This window comes from Mytilus trossulus, chromosome 11 (genome assembly GCF_036588685.1).
Source record: "Mytilus trossulus isolate FHL-02 chromosome 11, PNRI_Mtr1.1.1.hap1, whole genome shotgun sequence".
NCBI lineage: Eukaryota > Metazoa > Mollusca > Bivalvia > Mytilida > Mytilidae > Mytilus > Mytilus trossulus.
In genome coordinates, this window is record NC_086383.1 from 2655157 (window position 1) to 2674961 (window position 19805).

The following is a 19805-nucleotide window of genomic DNA, read 5'->3' on the forward strand; positions in this document are numbered from 1 at the left end:
TAGGACAAAATCTATCAAAACCGACACTACCAAATGCCCTGCTGTATCAAGGTAGAGGAAAGCCGAAAATCCTACTGAATAGGATCTCGGAAAGAAACTACCGAACCACTAGGAGAACAGCAAGAACTCTCAGACTTCAAATGCACCGGACGTGGAGGAAGGTGGACGTGTTTTCTGAGCTGACCTATTCTGTCGCCTACACTTACCCGCACCCACTTATTAGTTGATTGTGTCATTACTCAAACACTAGTGCAAGTATTTGACAATTTATTGTCATTTAATAGTGGTTTTAGCAGAAATTCTTTGCAAGTGAAGGACAGGTACAATCCTCAATAGCGTCACCCAGCGCCATCTTGGAAATAATTTCAAAACTTTAATAAAGCAAAGGTGTTAAGTCAATTACTTCACCTGAAATTATCTCTCCTTTCCCGAGAAACACAATAATAACAATAACAATGTGTTGTTAATGTTTACAGAATTTTAATGAACTTTTAACGAACTTTTATCGTCCATTATTTTATCCAAATCGAGAAGTTTCACAGTCTGTGTACTCGTTCTCATTCTTCATTTTACCTTTTATCGCTTGATAATTGTTTTTTTTAGATTTTATCGTATGTAGTAAGATTTTATTGTATGTAGTAAGGTCTTTCATTTTACCTTTTAAAAACACTTGAATTAAATTTTAAGCCAGTACTTTTAAGTTTGTGTTACTTTAAAGTGTTTTATACTCAGTTCTTTAATTTTTAAACTGCCCTTGATTAGCACATGTTAGCAGATAAGTTATTTTTGCTCAAAAATATTTTTGTGTAAATCTATTACCACACTCATTAAATTCTTTTTGGGGTAAAATGGAAATTGCCAGAAGAAGAAGTGATCGAGTTAAAGGAAAGAAAGTAATGTTTACTCCCTGTAAAACTGTATCTAATACTGCAACAAAAAACAAGAAGTCTAGTAGTAATAGTAGTATACTAGTAAATGAAAAAACTGTTGATTATGAATTAAATAAAAGAAAGGCTGTTAGTAAGAAGCTCGATGCTGCCGAACGGTTGTATACTGTAAAAACTGAAATAAGTCCAGGCAATCTGGTCCTTATCTTCTCTGCTGCTGCTTATGAAGAATTCAAAGTTATAACACAGTCCGTTGTAAATTATACTGGTCTGCAGATAAATAAGACTGAGACTAAGGATAAATTAGGTGCCATTGTATCTGAATCACTGGCTATCCATAATGGAAGCACAAAATTATTTGTTTTGAACTTTTTTAACACCACAACAAAAGTCCTTCTGAATGGCAACCAATCATATATAAAGGAATTTATAACCACTGCTCTCGGGGACATATTGTGTATTCTTGACCGTAACTCCAAATTTAGTCTTATAAACAATCAGATCAGAGAATATTGTAAAATGTTTTTAGATAACACGCAACAAAGTAATCTGGACACAGCAAGTAATGATGAGAAAAGGTTACAAAGTTTAAGTAAGATTTCAGTGGTTAGTTCTAAACAACAGACAGTGGGGACCTGTTCCAATATTAAGCTAAAAACTATTCAAAGTGACATCTTATGTCCAACATGTAAGAAGGTCTGTGGAAATGACTCAAAGGCAGTAGAGTGCGACATATGTAATGTATGGGTCCATTATAGATGTGAAAAACTTGGTCTAAGTGACATTCATGTAATTGAAAATGACTTAACAGCAGAGTATATCTGTATAAGCTGCAAACAGTTGAGAGCCTTGCAGGCTGATTGTGTAGTAGGAGGGTCTATCTCTGATAAAAGTAATGACTTGAGTAAGGGGGAAGAAATGCCAAGATCGTCGCTCTCAAGTGCTGATATTAACCCCATGGCTCGGGGGTCGGTTGTTTCTGGTGTTACTATAATACATAAAGACAATAGACTGATTTCTAATAATAATTCCACAAATGATGCGGATATAAATAAGGATAATTCAAGAAGTGATAGCTCCTATAGTTCCGTACAAATGGGTTCTAACATTTTAAAAGAAGAAATAATCTCTCTAAAATTAGAAATTACTAATAAAGATAAAGGAATCAAGCAAAAGGACAGTCAAATTTATAAGTTACAAACAGAAGTGTCCACTCAGAAAAAAGAGCTTGCAGCAAGTAGAGCGTATGCTATAAAACTGGAAAATGACATTAGGGATTTAGAACATTCTTTGTTAATTCAAAAACAAAAACAAAGTTCAAGCGTGAATGCGGACTTTAACAGGCAAAGCCCTTGTAGTGATAATAGTAATAAATCCGAATCAGAAAACTTAAAAAGTTGGTTTCTTGAACAAAGGATGAGGCAAATGGAATTGGAAATTTGTAAAGAAGATAATAAAATAAGTAATCTAAGTGATAAACTGTTGGACTTGAGATTTGACAACAATAATCAATCAACACGGTCTCGACAAAGGCAAAATAGAGGGAGGCAAAATAATGCTAATAAGTACAGTAGAAATGAAAGGTCTCAATTTGATAGACATAGCGAAAACCAGCACTGTAAATTTCAGAATGATTTTGCAGATTTTAATGGGGGCATGTCATTTCGGCACGATGAATCCCAACCCAATAGTCTTCACATTGATACTAGTGGTAGTGAAAATGAGACCAATTCTGTGGTTAATGGTCAAACAAACAATAGTGATAATTTTTTAGGGAATATTCATTCCAGAGGGAAATCAAAATGTCAAACACAAGCAAGGAAAAGATTTCACGAGAAATCGGAGCAAATATATATACCCCCAAGAAAGCAAATGAAACAAGTACCGCCGAGGTTCCTACGTCTTCAACAGGAAAAGTTGGGTTGCACACAGAGAGACAATTTAATGATGCCCACAATGGGTCAATCCACAAAAATGTAGGAAAGGATATACATGTACAAGAGCCTCATGATAATGAAATAAGTACAGATAGCGTGCTGAACATTTTATCTTTTAACATTGAAGGTTTTTTATCTAATAATATGTATCTATCTATGCTAGAGAAAAGAGCTGATATAATTATGCTACAGGAACATTGGTTACATAATAGGGAAAAACAAGCTTTACAGGAATTTTTAACTGACTTTTTATGTCTTGTAAAATGCTTTGATGATGATAAGACTAGTGACCCAACTGAAAGGAGGAGGGGGCATGCTGGGGTTGCAATTTGTGTTAACAAAACATTACAAAATCTTGTTGAACTTTTACCGGATGGATGTAATAGAGTAATAGCTATCCGTCTCAACATAAAACAGCCACTTGTGCTAATATGTGTCTATATGCCAACTAGAGGTGGAAATATCACTATTGAAGATTTTAAATCTGTACTAGATGAGCTAAGTGAAATTATAGAAAAATATCTACCTACTTCTGATATAATTATAGGAGGTGACATGAATGCCTCACTGCATAGAAATGAGCGTAAAATACCTCGTGACATTGTCTTTGATGAATTCTTAAAATCAAATGGACTGTCAATACCTTCCACTTGCAAAAAGCAGAGTACGTTTTTTCACTTCAATAATAGAGATGAATCTCAAATTGACTATTTTGTTGAAACTAGTGCACTGGTCAAGAAATATTTGTCATTTAATCGTGAATTTCAAAATCTATCCACTCATGATCCAATTATGATTTCAATTAACTGTTGTATTGATAGGATGGATATAAGCACTAGCGATCCTAGACCCTTACGTATAAAATGGGATAAAATTGATAAACAAAAATATGAAAATTTACTACAAGAGAGATTAACTGAATTTAATGATGTGGCTGTGGTTGAAACTTCTGAAAATATAGAGAACATTTTAACAAAATTTTCTGATATTATTGTGACTACTGCTGAAAGTCTATGCCCAAAAAGGAAAAAACTATTTAAGAGAAAAAGGGATTGGACCCCAGAAATGACTGAAATTGTTAAGGAGGGTAAATTTCACTATTGGAAATGGAAAAATGAAGGTAATAAAGATAATAAATCTAGCATTAACTATATTCAAATGAAAGTGCAAAAGAAAAAACTTCGTTCTGCCCAAAGACGATTGGCTGCTGAGAAAAGAGAAAATACGTATACCAAAATTATGGAATTAAATGAGAATAATGATAAACAATTTTTTGCATTAGTAAATAAGCAGAGAAACTCGAGGCCATCTACTACTTCAATCTTGAAGGTTAATAATAGACTGTATAATAATTCAGCCTCTATTCTGGGAGCTTGGGCCGAATACTTTGAAGATTTGGCCTCACCATCTGTGCAAGACAGATTCGATAGTAAATTTTTTAATTTGGTTAATAATGACATTGAAATATTAACTGATATTTTCTTAAGTACAAGAGAACCGATTCAGGAAGTGACTGAGTACGAATTGAATAAATGTATTTTATCTTTTAAAAATGGAAAAGCTCCAGATGTTGATAAATTCACCATAGAACACTTGAAATATGGAGGACAGACAGTTATAAATATACTAACTAAATTGATAAACTTAATTTTTAAAACTGTTGCTGTCCCAAATAATTTAAAAATTGGGATAGGATGCCCTCTGTTTAAAAATGGAGGAAAACCAAAAGAAGATCCAAATTCATATAGACGTATAACTATAACTAGTGCTATTGGAAAAACTATAGAAAAGCTACATTTATCCCGTAACAAAAGCTCCATTAAAAATCAGCAAAGTAGATTACAAAAAGGGTTCACTGAAGGGGAATCCCCTACTGTAGCGGGGCTGGTTGTAACTGAACTAAGAATAGAAGCTAAAGAAAAACGTTTACCCATATATATTGGATTAACTGATGCTAAAAAAGCGTTTGATATAGTATGGCATGCTGGCCTTTTTAGAGAAATGCATAAAATGAACATATCTGGAGATAATTGGTTATTATTTAGGGCTTGGTATGAAGACTTAACTACAAAAGTAAAATGGGAAGGAAATTATTCACGTGGGTTTAAAGAAAAACAAGGTGTCCGTCAAGGAGGGGTTTGGTCTCCAACTGCGTATAAAGTTTTTATCAACTCTTTACTGAAAATCTATGAGGAAAACAAAATTGGATCGTACATAGGTTCAATATACTGTGGTGCTCCAACTGTAGCAGACGATGTTACATTGATAGCTAATGATCCATATGATCTACAAACTATGATTAATATTCAAATGGACCATGCAAATAAATTTAGATATACGATTAGTGAACAGAAATCTTGTGTATTGAAAATAGGAGACAAGTCAGAACATTCCTGGTATATGAACGACCAAAAGTTAAATACACCAATTAATGCTACCCACTTAGGAATAAAAAGGGACATAAATTCTAAATTTGGAGTTAAAGAAGTTGTACCAGATAGAATACAAACTGCTCGTAAAACAGTGTATGCATTGATGGGCGCTGGTCTCTATGGCCTGAATGGGATAAACCCGAAGGTCTCAGTTCATATGATAAAGTGCTTTGTCATTCCGAGGCTACTGTACGGCCTGGATAATATTCGATTAACAAAAACTGATATAGCAAAACTATCTGTTTACTATATACAATTGCTGAAACAAATCCAGCATCTGCCGTCACGCACTGCGAATTCTGCTGTTTTAGTCTTGACTGGTCAGCTTCCTATAGAATCTGAAATTCACAAAAAAATGCTTTCCCTATTTCGTAACATTGCAGATAATCACGGGTCAGTTGAACGCAGTATCGCTCAAAGACAGCTTGCTTTAAAAACAAGAGACTCTGAAAGCTGGTTTATTCAAATTATAAAATTAACAGAAATGTATGAATTACCATCCCCTATAGAGGTAATGGACTTAGTCCCAGAAAAGCATATTTGGAAAAAATTGGTTTATAACGCAGTGAATGACTATTGGAAAAACATTTTAAGTCTTGAAGCTAGGACAAAAGTATCTATGAAAATGTTAAATGTTGATAACTTTAAAGTTGGTGTAGTTCATAATATCTGGGAGAGTTGTGGTTCAGAACTTTTATCCGTTAAAAGAGCATGTGTCAAAGCCAAAATAATAAGTGGGACTTACACTCTTCAAGCTGATCGAGCAAAATTTAATGGAAATAGATCAAGTTCTTTATGCCCTCTGTGTTTTAAACAATCTGAAGACTTAATGCACTTTCTTATAAAATGTAACTCTTTGGAAGGAGTGAGAAGGAAATTCATTATGCTACTAAGAAATCTACTAAATGATAAGATAAATGCTCTTCTTGTGGATGACTTATTTAACGTTGAAGATAATCTATTACAATTAATAGTGGACTGTACAAAATTCCAGTTTTTAAAACAATTATGGACAACAATTGAGCGTCTGTCAAGCAGCTTATGTTTTGGTCTACATCAGAAGAGAACTAGTTTGTTACTATAAAGACTGTTCATATAGTCTTCCAAGTTAAAGAGACATATATAGTGAAATTTATTTTTTGAGTGTGGTATAGATGAATATGATAAGTCAAGATTTAAACTGACTGTTAAAGTTAAGTGGTCTTTTTAACGCTTATATGATCAGTAATAACTTTACATATTGTTTTTAGATTTTAAATGTTTATTTGGTGCTAAGTCTTAAGTACAAATAACAATGTAATGGTTCATAACCTTAAGTCTATGAATAATCTTATTATGTAATAAGGCTCTCTGATTAGGGGTATATACTAAGAGTAAGTGTAAGGGTTAGGACTTACAGTTTGCATTTGATGAGTATGTTTAAGTATAAGGATTGTGAATTAGACATTTGCTGAGCTGAGCAAGTTTCACAGTCTATGTGATTGGTGGATAGATGTGATGTATATATATTCTATCGATGAGGAGAGAGACTCGAGTGAGATAAAGGACAAAATAACAATGGATGAATCTATCAAGTTTTAGATTTTAAAATATGACTGTATATACAGTTTGAATACTTTTAAATAAGTGTGGTGGCGGTGTATATAAGTGTATAAAGAAGATGTTTTAATCCAATAGTGAATATAAGGGATTCTACACTTCAAGAGGATATTCCGACTGAAGTGGTTCATCTGATAAAGGTGGAATGTACAGAATAGGTAACAGGTAACAGGTAACAGGTCTGATAGTTTCCAATGGAAACTACTAATGGTTCCCATATGGGCAGAGCACGTGTCTCAAACATACCTGAAAATATCTGCAGAGGTTTTCCTCAACAAGAAAATAATGACCGAAATTGAAAGTATATAATCTATGGATGATAAAATGCATCCAAGAAAGCAATTTAGAAGACTAATTTGGATGATGTTGATGGATTCTCTCTGCAAAAATTTCACGTCCGTTCTCATCGACACCCACTGACAGCTAACAGCTTGGTCCATTCGATCTGAAACCATGAAACAAAAAAATTATAGCAATACACTGTAACCAAAATATGGATAAACACAACAAATAAAAACGTCAGAATCTCAATTTAACTTTGAAACAATGAAATAAAGTTATAGCACTACACTTAACCAAAACAAGATATAGATTCACTCAACACAAAAAAAAACAACGTTATCTCGCTTTATTTTTAGACAATGAAAAAAATATAGTTATGGGAATACACTTGCCAAAACTTAATTACAAAGTTATTAAACACAAAACCAATATAAATGGTAGTGTATGCGGGTACGAATAGTCAAATTGCCGTTCTAGGCTGCGTGTACCCACATCCGGTTTTCTAATAAAATGCCATTGGATCGGGTATAAAACGTGAAATATCTACGGAAATTATCGATAAAATGGGGATATCGTGTAGAACGAGTGAAAAGTATGAAAAATAGTATTTTCAAATTGTATTTATTAAATAATGATACATAATAATCATTTCACAATGATGGAAAATGAACCTGTACAGTCCCTGTAAAAGAAAAACATGATAGAAATTAATACTATTATAAAATTTTAATGCAAATTTAAAGAATAATTTTTTTATAAATTAAAATATACCCAGATGATATTTTAAAATAATCTTTAAGTAAAATGTAAAACAGAAACTAAAATTTTAAATTATATAAAACTACTAAAATTACGGCATGAGTTTATAAAAATTAAAATTTAAAGAAGCAAGTAATAATGATTAATGAAACGTGAACGGAGGCTGGCAACATTTGAAATGTGCAGCCGGGTTGAAATCCGTGCCAAAACAATCATATTTGATATGTAAAATGTGTTCCAAATCTTAATTAGTTACATGAATCTTTTGTAATTGGTTTAAATTGATATTATAACTTGCTTCTTTAATTTTTATTATCTCCAGCTTTAATTTTAGTAGTTTTATTTTACTTTTTTCTTTTCAGGGACTGTACAGATTCATTTTCCATCATTGTGCATTTAATTTTAATTATTAAATACAATTTGAAAATATTATTTTTCATATTCTTCACTCGTTCTACACGAAATCCCTATACTATCGATACTTTTCTTACATATTTCACGTTTCATTCCCTATTCGATGGCCTTTTATTAGAAAACCGGATGTAGGTACGGGCAGCCTAGAACGGCAATTTGACTATTCGTACCCGCATGCGGGTACGCGCAGACACTGCCAATATAAATTGAACTGAACAAGACAGATTCAGTTCGAATGTTGGTGGCTTCACTGATACTGATCTAGAGTTTATAATATGCCCTTTTACTGATGGAAAACTTTTTTCTTTTCTGTTCTCTAGATTAGTTTGCCTCAACTAGATGTAATGAAACATATGCACATAACTCGGGTTGAGTACAAATTCGGGCAGAATCGCCCTAAAAGTTTTTGAGTTGTCTCCCGTTATTAAAGTGCAAGTGGGTGATTTGTGTCGCATGGTGACATTTCCCATTCATTATTGTCTACGACTATCTGCAACAGTGATAGGACTGTGTTGTGCATTTATTCTAATCATACTCTCCGTCACATATCCAGGCTTTCATAAACGTGGTTGCAGGCGTTTTTCATTTTTAGTAGTGTAAAAAATTATGGCCTTAGTTGTCTCGTTTGAATTGTTTCACATTATTCTTGTACCTTTAATAACTATTCATATAGCCGACTATTATGACTTCCGGTATTTTGTTTCTCATTGTTAAACGGCGTACAGTTGACTATAAATGATAAGTATTTACATCTACTTCATTTGGACGCTGGTGGATAGTGGTCTAATTGGTTATCATATCACATTTCTAATTTTGAAATGAGAGGTGCTTCTTGTGGATGCATCATTCGGCCGTTTGCTTAAGTAGGAAATGATGTATGAGTACTGGAAAGTATTGCTTGAATATTGTGCATGTTAAAGCAATATAATATAATATTCCAATTATGCATCGCCCTTAGTTTGACCTGAGTGAAACAAGTTTAAGTACAATTTTCACATGTGTCTTTAAATTACGTTACACTGTAGTCATTCTTACTAAAATGCCTGAACATCGTTTAGGTCAATCACGGCTGACGCTTTCGAAGCCCATAAGTTTCTATTCGTTAGCCAAGGGTTCGTTTTATTACTTGGTTATTTTTTTCTGTAAGGCCGTCTACGGATTAGTTTGTCTTTTAATTTTTTTGTCACGTACAGTGTTGTTCATACTTCATCGTCATTTACACTTCTCAAATTTTAGACTATTATATTGGCATATATTGAAAACGGTACATATCAAGTTTTATAAAATTATAATCATTCTTTAACACTGCATTAAAACATATATCTTCGAAGTTTCAAAGATTATTAAGTCCTAAAATGTTAGAATATGTCTTGGTTTTTTGTCGAGCCTGCAACTTTTGTTGCAGAAAGCTCGACATAGGGATAGTGATCCGGGGGCGGCGGCGGCGGCGATGTTAGCTCACTTCTTAAAAACTTTATATTTTAGAAGGTAGAAGACCTGGATGCTTCATACTTTGTATATAGATGCCTCATGTTACGAACTTTCCGTCAGTCACATGTCTAATGTCCTTGACCTCATTTTCATGGTTCAGTGAAAAAAAAGTTAAGATTTTTTGTAATGTTAAATTCTCTCTTTATATTATAAATAATTGGATAACTAGTTTTGTTATGTGCGTACCTTACAAGGTCCTCATGCCTGTCAGACAGTTTTCACTTGACCTCGACCTCATTTCATGGAACAGTGAACAAGGTTAAGTTTTCGTGGTCAAGTCCATATCTCAGATACTATAAGCAATAGGTCTAGTATATTCAGTGTATGGAAGGACTGTAAGGTGTACATGTCCAACTGGGAGGTGTCTTCTTGACCTCATTTTCATGGTTCAGTGGTTATAGGTAAGTTTTTGTGTTTTGGTCTGTTTTTCTTATACTGTATGCATTAGGTCAACTATATTTGGTGTTTGGAAATATTTTATGATCTATATGTCGGTAACGCAGGTTTTATTTGACCTTGACCTCATTTTCACGGTCCATTGCTAAGTTTTAAGTGTTTGGGTTTTGGTCTGTTTTTCTTTATTTATAAGTAATAAGTCAACTATATTAGTTGTATTGAAGAACAGGTTAGCTGTACATGTCTGCCTGGCATGGTTCATTGATCAATGTTTCATTTTCTTGGTTAATGTTGAGTTTATGTGACAGTTGTAATAAAGCTTTATATTTAGGTCTATCAAGATAGTATCAAGGATTAGTAAAGAAGGCGAGACATTTCAGTGTGTGCACTCTTGTTTTATCATTCAGAAATCCATTCTAGTTTGGTCAGCACTTCGATGTTCCCATCCTTTACAGTAAATACAATTGGTACCGTTTAAATTATTATCCTTATTAACATTCACATTATATCATTATATTTTCAAAATAAATAGTCGCTTTGTATCACCAACTGGTCTGCTATAAATGTGGTATGGCTCGCATTTATAATCATTTCATAATCAATGAATATTCCTTTAAACATACATGCTCGACGCTCGGTGCGTAGTATGGGGTTAACTAGCTATCACAGATACGTGATCTACGTCGCAACAGAAGTCCATTGCATTGGTTTAACGATAAAACTTATATACCATTTCGACCTCGGCAGATCGATAATATGGATTAGCGAAATCTACCAGTTTTCCGATAGGAGAATGAGTATACATGCATTCATTTTTATCTTGCAACTTGCAATAATTTAAGCTCATTCATTTATATACACTAAATGAATATGCATCTTAACAGGTATTCAGACTCTCTTTACGGTGCGTTTTGTAGTATACTATAGTGGTTGCAGTCAAATGTTTCGGTTTATAATATGTGAAGCAAAACTTCAATTTATCGTTCAAAAAATAAGATGACACGTATTGTGCAAAAGATGCAATTTTTGTTTTAAAAATGAATACATTAACAGCAAATCTGATTAACTAATGTTCACGGTATTTGTCGCTGGTATCTCATAACGTGTACCACTCCGTCATCGCAGCCAACCCATACGAACTTGTCTGCATGTATGGCAATGCCATATGGATCTCTTATGGGTTCTTTCTTAACTTCGATTTGCAAAGTTTCCGTCTCTGAAGTGTCTGCATTAATGAGATATATTTTATCATTGTCATAATCTGTAACCAAAATATTACCATTATCATCACAATCAAGGCCACTTGGTTCGATGCGTATTTTACCGTTTTCGTTATTTGGACCGTCCCATAAAAATCTAAAATTCCCTTCGCTGTTCAGGACAACGATTTTCTTTGCAGCTTCGTCTAAAATCCACATGTCTCCATTTAACGTTTCCACGCAACGGACGGGTTTTCTCAGAAGGTAGCACTGGTCTTTAACCACATAGGTGTCATATTCTTGCTTGATTTTCCCAGTCTCTGAAAGTCTTGTCACATGACCAAAATCTCCATCCGTAAGACACACTAGAATCTCGCCATTTCCCGCGACACTGACACCATGTGGTTCGGAAGGGAACGTGTCCATAAAATCTCGAAATCCAATTTCATCTTTACAAAGCAGTTTTAAGCTTCGACTCTCAGCCGAAGATAACAGGAGGTCACCTGATTTGGTAATAGCAATATCAGAAATATTGAAATCAGTAGGGACTTCTTTTGTCAGACTTCCGTTCCTGCGCACTAAGCAAACATTCTGATCATACGGACATGCAACCCATGCCTCATTATCACTGACGACGGCAAGACATCCTACACTTCGATCGCTTAGCGATTGAACTCGAAATGTATGTCTAATTGAAGTTGTCATCAGTGGTCCAACATCAGTGTCAAGACTTATCCTACTTAGAATCGAATCCTTCTTTCTCAATGGTGGATGCTTCTTTTTCTCTCTGTTTGCATCAATATGCACTTTTCCTATAATTTCTTCTGGTTTTAAGGGAAAAGTAGCGTAAACGGGTACAAATTTTGGAACATTAATTTCTATATCTTCAACTTCTGGTGGCAACACATCTATAAGGTCTTCTACTGATGACTGGTGCTGTACAATTCGAATATTATCGTTCGATTGTAATGCCAACTCACTTGCATTAATCAGTCTACATATTTTATTCTTTCTATCTTCATATTCTTTTTCGCACTGCTTAACCTCTTGTGTCGCCTCGCTTTTAGCATTTTCGATAATTTGTGTCAGCCCCTCTCTACCCTTTTCTAGATCCTCCATGATTTTTTTTATATTTTCGTTAACGGACTTTATGACAGAATCGTAAGTTTTCAAAGCTTTCCTTTTATCTCTGTGAAACCTGTCTGCAACTTCATTAGATTTTCTTAGACTTTCTCTCAAGCTTTCGACGTATTCTTCCAGTCGTTTCTTTGTTTTCCCTGCTACTTGTTCTATTTCACAGAATCTATGACTCTCATGTGTAGTAGTTATACATCTAGTACACACGAGAACTGTACAGTCTTTACAATATAAGGTGTACGGCTCATCTTTATGTGTATCGCATGATGAACTAGCCGCAGGATCAGAGCCAACATCAGTGACATCGACGACCTGATGTTTTCTTGTAGCAGTTTGTTTTTTATGAATAGCTTTACATCTTGTGCATATGAACTGTTTACATTCAATACATTTCCATTCGTACGAAGCACCTTCACACAGTTCACAGGCTTTGTGAGCCGGAACAGGTACTTGAGCTGTGTTTTCGTCCTCTTGACCTTTCCTTGAATTTTTTAGAATTCCCCCTTTTGATTGGCTTTTGCTTGAACTTTTTTGACTTTCTTCACAGCTCATTGCTATCGTCTTTGTTTTAAACTATGGTTAACATTTAGTTGTCGATATATCAGCCCTAAATTAACAGAACATAATAAGTGTTAAAAATGAGACAATTAGGAATTTTAAAGATAACTGTCTTGATTATCAAAATAAATTCAAACACAAAATAACAATACAGAGGGAATCAGCTATAGAATGACACAAGTACACATATTTTATAATCTTCATTTTTAATTCGCCATTTTGCTTTGATATTTTAATATCTAAGTTTGCATATTCATATCAAAACATAAAATGCAGATTTTACAGCAATTTTTTTTCATACAATGTGATGTATCCGTACTAAGTATTTTATTCATGTAGTACAATTTGTGCTAGAAGAACTTTTCAAACTGATGAAAACAGTTAAAAAGTTGTGACAATTCTATAATATTCTAATAAATGAAATAGTGAATCAAGTTCCTCTAATCTGATAAGGCTTCAGATATCTTTAAATGTATTATACAAATTAAATATTTTACTTCATATAGATCAAACAAGATAGTGTTTAATCTTACCATTGTAATTTGTTACATGTACTAATTTAAATGTTGTTAAAAGATCGCATATATGCCAATATCTTGAACGTCTCAACCGATCAATAATTAGGCAGATTAAATATGTTCTATAAACATTTATATTTAATATTATTATTTTATCAATATTTGTGACATTACATATACATTTTTCCTATTGTTAGTCTTGATTTAATTTTTGGTGCAACATTGTATAAGCCTACTTGTTAGCTTACATCATACATAACCTTAATGGCTACACAGGCTAAAAGAGTTTGTACTGCTGAACCAAAGAAGTTCAGAAAATGTCAGTCTCTGAATTGAAAATTTAATGTCCAGGCACTTTGTTTATAAATCATTTTCAGTAATTTGTAAGAACCATATCCCCATTGGAATAGATTATACTCATGAAAATATTGTATACTTGATTGTTGCAATAGCGTATAACTTGTTTATTGTTATGCCTGTTATGTTGCTCTCTCCTCACACACAACATTAGAATTGTTGATCGCAGCAAGCTTATTCCGCGTTCAAACCTTATAACTACTATTAATGGACATATTGACTTTGACACAATGTTGATCATGTTTTAAAATGAACAAACAAAACTGCTGAAAATGCTCTAGTTCCCGTCAAATTATACGGACAAGTACATTAAAGTTTCGATATCAGCATAGAAAGTTTGAATCCATGTTATCTTGAATATTGTTACGTACATGGCCACGTATATTATAGTGTTATTGCATGAATTATATCCCCATTATTCATGCAAAAACCCTGTTTTTTTATAGCAATATAATATTTGAAAGTAAAAATTGATTTAAACTAAGATCTTGTCGTTGATTACGTCATGCATTTAAGATTTAAGCACTAGTTCAATATTAGAATTTATTGCACGCTAATTTTTGGTTACTTTCTGTGGGAAATATTATATTGCTATGTAGTACATTTAGATATCACAGGTTAATAATTGATCGAGTAGCAAATAGTGCATGCGTTCCCGTTTTATGACAGTAACAATTGGGATATAGTCAAACTTGACCTAACATTTATTATTTTGTTTTCTTTGTAGTTTATTGAAGAATGTTGTTCATCTTTTCTGTTTGTTTTCTTTCTTTTTTCCAATGATGTTGTCCGTTATTTTTTGGCATATAATCCATGACTGTCATTTTATATACCTTATTGCCGCCTTTATTCGGAGACAATCGCTAATTCCAGTAGCATTTTAAAAGTTAAATTATGACAATTATCTTATAGGTGTATGCTGTTTGAACATGTATAGATTGTTGAAAAGGGTGTTTTGTTGAATTTTGAATAAAACGGAAGTCGTTTTTAATTGATTATTTATATCTGCATTTATTGATAATTTCATGTATATTAAATTTAGTCCTGGCACCTTTGATAACTACTGTAACACAAAAATTTTCATAATTTGAAAAGATGGCTTATGTTTCAAAAAATATATATATATATAAAATGTCCCATACCTGTATAACGGTTTTTGAATGTGTATTAAATGTGTATTACCTACAAAGGTCTACCAGGTAGACTTCCGGGTGACTGCATACTAAAACATAAGTATAGAATATCGATCGGATATTTAAATGTAGTGGGTCTACCTCGGAATGTTAAATACTGCACCTGATCTGATTGATTTCATCTGAAGTATATATTATCACGTGACGTCAAACTTTAAGTTTTTTTATAACTTTGACGTATTCGTGCGTCTACTGAATCTGTTTGTTGTTGAACTACATTTACGAAACCACGGTACGGGCGGGCGGTCCTGTATTAACATAAATGTATCCTAAAAGTATTAACAGTATACACTCTGATCCAGACTTCAATAGAAGGATACCATGTTTTTTTTTAATTGCACCTACTACATTCACAGCAATAAGTGATTCTAACTAATCATGTCACTTGTTTGTAAGTCTCTTTTAATCAAATACTAGTGTACATGTAGGTGCAATTTAGGTACTGATTTATATCAAACCTTTCTAAAATTGGTTGTTTATATTTGTTTAAATTAGAAATAAACCAAGGTTTCAACCACTTAGATAAAATTGAACTTAGATGGATTTTGCTATATTTTAGGTATTTATTTTTTGGTCATACATATTTCCAACTGTTTCAAATTTTATACATCCCCTGCTATCATATCATCTTATTCGAGCGTTACTGATGAATGTAAATCCGGAAAAGAGCTTTGAACGCATGAAATTTTTCAATATGTTGTTGTCATGTATACATTGCCATTGAGCGTTCCTGGTGTAGTTTATTCAAGAAACGTGCTACGGACTGGTGAAATATACGTTATGTTGTATTCATATATTTCTATAATATTGGGTGTTTCTAAATTATCCGTTATATATTTATAAGCTACCGGTACGACATTGTATTAAGAAATTACTTCTCAAACTTCCTTATGTTTACTTGTAGTTGACTGATTTCACTAAATTTAGCTATCATTTTAAATTTTTTGGGATCTCATATTATAGGTTCTCACTAGCGTCGGTACTGATACATCATCGGCTTTCAAATATTTGGCTTTGAGCATATCTGATAAAGGTATATCAAGAAAAGCGCTTCAAATGTAAATGCATTAAATTTACCAAGTATTATTTTCTGTGAAAAAGAAGAAACGTTTTGCTTTAAACGCGTGAAATTGATAAAGTGTTGTTTTCATTTTACACAACACTTGTACCGAGGTTATCACCACCACAGTAGTCATGATCGGTACTTCGATGCTGTCAGTAACTGCTAGTAGTCTGTTGTTATTTATGTATTATTGTCATTTTGTTTATTTTCTTTTGTTTCATATTCTGATATCGGACTCGGATTTCTCTTAAACTGAGTTTTACTGTCCACATTGTTGTGCGTTTGTTTTTTCGACATTAGCTAGAGGTATAGAGGGAGGGAGGAGATCTAAAAAAAAATGTTTAACCCCGACACAATTTTAGTTTCTTGTGTATAATTCGGAGTTAAGTGTGACGTCCATTATCACTGAACTAGTATACTGTGTATTCATTTATTTCGTAGGTACTAATTTCGTGGTTCACTTGTTCCCATGAAATCCACGAAAATTGGTATCTAACGAATAATAATAAATCCGCAGTATATATTTGTTTAGGAGCCAGCTGAAGGACACCTACGGATGCGGGAGTTTCTCGTTACATTGAAGACCAATTGGTAGCCTTCGACTGTTGTCTGATCTATGGTCGGGTTGTTGTCGCTTTGACACATTTCCCATTTCCATTCTCAATTTTATTGACATGATTTGCTAAAAGCCTTTTATCATTGGTCCTTTCGTGTTTGTGGAAATTATATAGAAACCAATTTTTCAACTTCCTGAGGCAAAGTTGACGTTTGATGGATTTCATTTTGACTATTTTATGTCCTTTTTGATCATATAGTATTCAACTGGTTTGGTTCTTATACATCCTTAGCTTTCAAATATTCAACTTTGGAAGTACCTGATGAAGGTAAATCCAGAAAAAGCGCATCAGACGCATGAAATACATAACGTCTTGTTTTATATGTTTTCATTTATTTGTGTCATTTATCTATTTTGTGTAGTAAGACTCTATACATCACGATAAAACTGAAATTAACACTTCGTGAATTTAGTCGAAATCCACAGATATATGAAAACTTGATTCCTTGAAGATCTATGTGAACAATTAAGACCTTAAAAGAAAAGTCCAATCCATCTAAGGTCAATATTGCCTGATGAAAATTGAATACCTTATTGTCCTCTGGATGAAATGACACTGTAAAAAAATTTGGGTCATAAATATTTAGGTAAAGTAGTGATTAGGTCCAGCTGAAAAAGGTCAAAAATTAGCACTTCGGAAGCTGTCAAAAGATTTCAAGACCCTCTTAACACAAAATTGTCCATATTTTGAGTTAGAGCTGATGAAGTTTTCTATAATTTTGATATAATTTGTCCCAAAAGTAGTACAACACACTGTTAAAATATTATTGAGAAAGCGCAGGTGGGATTTTTTTTATTTACATTTAGTGTCTAAAAGAAATGCACTACGAAATAACTGTGTACTCGGACCAGATGTAGCTGTCGTAAACATGGTAGAGATTAGGAATTAGAATATAGCAACTTATTCATTCGGGTTCAGATTACTTAATACTTATAAGAAATCAATCAAGTTGATAAAGTACTTTATTCAAAGCTGGGACTTTATATAAATGTTATATTAGGTCCCAGTTCACGCAGATATAAACTACAGCACTTATCTTTACATACTTTACAAGGTCGTATATAATCAAATTCTTTGTAAAACATTTACTAGGATATATTCATGCAAACAGTTCATGTATATTATATATATATTGTGAGATAAATGGACTTAAAGCAAAACTAATGTTCCAAGTATCAACATAAAAGTTAGATTTGACTTTCATTGCAAATTCATATTTGTTTGTTTTTATTGTGATTAAGATTATAGCACAATGTTGACTGCTGTAGTCCTATTTTGAACATTTTTTCAAATTAATATGTCAATTTTCTGTTGTTCACACATAGTTGTCAATAAAATGTTATTTTGTCATTTGATTAGGTAATTTTCCTCGGAGTTCGGTATTCTAGTTATCGAGTCTATTTTATTCATAAAACATGTTCTTTATAACATTGCAAATGTTACCATGATTTCATTTCTTTCATTACTTATTTTGTAAAGATATGATTGTTGTTATTACTATTCATATTCCGATACCCCTGATGGGGTCATGTGAAATGAAAGTTGCAAATTGAAATTAATCAAGACAGAACTATTCCATTGGGCACTTACTACATAATTTAGTGAAATGTAAGATAGTTTTATTGATATAGATTTTGATTTCGTCGGTTTTTACTTGTTTTGGCTATCTAACTATTTTGATCAGAGCGTCATTGATGAGTCTTATGAAGACGAAACGCGCGTCTTAATAAGCCTGGTACCTTTGATAACAATTTATGAAATTCATCTTTTTCAATTTGTCTCATTGAAAACTACACTTTATCTCTTATCTAAAAGTAAAAACAGTCGGCCAGTTGACTGGTCCTGCTGTGAAACGTTTGAACCAATTTTGTGTAAACAACTTTTAAACCAAGATCCTCAAAAATTCGTAAACAGGCTGTTCAATTATTGAAGACGTGCACCTGTTTTTGTGTTCCATTTATTTTACGCTGACATAAACAAGCTTTTTAAGCTTAAACTAAATTAACAAAAATGATCTGAAAGCCATCTAGTAAAATGTTATGGGTTTGTTCCTGCAAACCGACTAACATAGCTTCAATGGTTAAAAATATAACACAAGGGGGAATGGAAATATTATCTGATAAAAAATATGGATGGTGAGTTGTCTCATTGGCACTCAGATCACATTTTCTGATATATATAGAAAACTATAATGAGGAATTCTGACTAAAAAAACGCAAAAAAAAAGCAAGATCTACCCTCTTTCCTCATCTACTAAAATCACCATTCGTGCCTTTTATCTAAAATCAAAAACGATGTGTAGAATATGTAAACCTTCAAATAACTAGCACTTCAATATTATTATTGCGTTTTTACCATCTACATGATATATAACATATATCCCTATATAATGTGAAAATACAACGACAAAAGTAGTATACCGCTGGTAAAAAATCATAAATCGCGATTGACCGAAAACAAATCTGCTTTCAAACTAAAATCCAGGGAAACACATCAACTGTAAGGGGGAAACAACGGAACAACAGAAACACTGAAGTGCAACAACAGAATACTCAAGCATACATATAGAACAGACTGTCATATTCCTGACTTAGTATAGGAAATTTAATACGTGAGCATACATATAGAATAGACTGTCATATTCCTGACTTGGACTTGGACATTTAATACGCAAGCATACATATAGAACAGACTCATATTCCTGACTTAGTATAGGACATTTAATACGTAAGCATACATATAGAACGGACTGTCATATTCCTGACTTGGTATTGGACATTTAATACGCAAGCATACATAAAGAACAGACTGTCATATTCCTGACTTGGTATTGGACATTTAATACGCAAGCATACATAAAGAACAGACTGTCATATTCTTGACTTGGTATTGGACATTTAAAGAACTAAATGGTGGTTTGAAACTTTTTTTCTACGATTTGATAAACTAGTATTTTAAATACTCTA

At 33.0% G+C, this 19805-nt stretch overlaps 2 protein-coding genes across 2 annotated transcripts; one reads left to right on the forward strand and one right to left on the reverse strand.

Moving 5' to 3' along the window:
* Positions 1-2968: 2968 nt before the first annotated feature.
* LOC134691565 (uncharacterized) lies at positions 2969-6340 on the forward strand. The gene has a single exon (XM_063552131.1). It carries the CDS (start codon positions 2969-2971, stop codon positions 6338-6340), a length of 3372 nt encoding a protein of 1123 aa, XP_063408201.1.
* A 4863-nt stretch (positions 6341-11203) lies between these two features.
* On the reverse strand, positions 11204-15204 carry LOC134690640 (E3 ubiquitin-protein ligase TRIM71-like). The gene is made up of 2 exons (XM_063550621.1): positions 15109-15204; positions 11204-13140 (listed from the first exon to the last, which is right to left on the reverse strand). The coding sequence occupies exon 2, from the start codon at positions 13083-13085 to the stop codon at positions 11271-11273; it is 1815 nt and encodes a 604-aa protein (XP_063406691.1). The 5' UTR covers positions 13086-13140; positions 15109-15204; the 3' UTR covers positions 11204-11270.
* Between the last annotated feature and the right edge of the window lie 4601 nt (positions 15205-19805).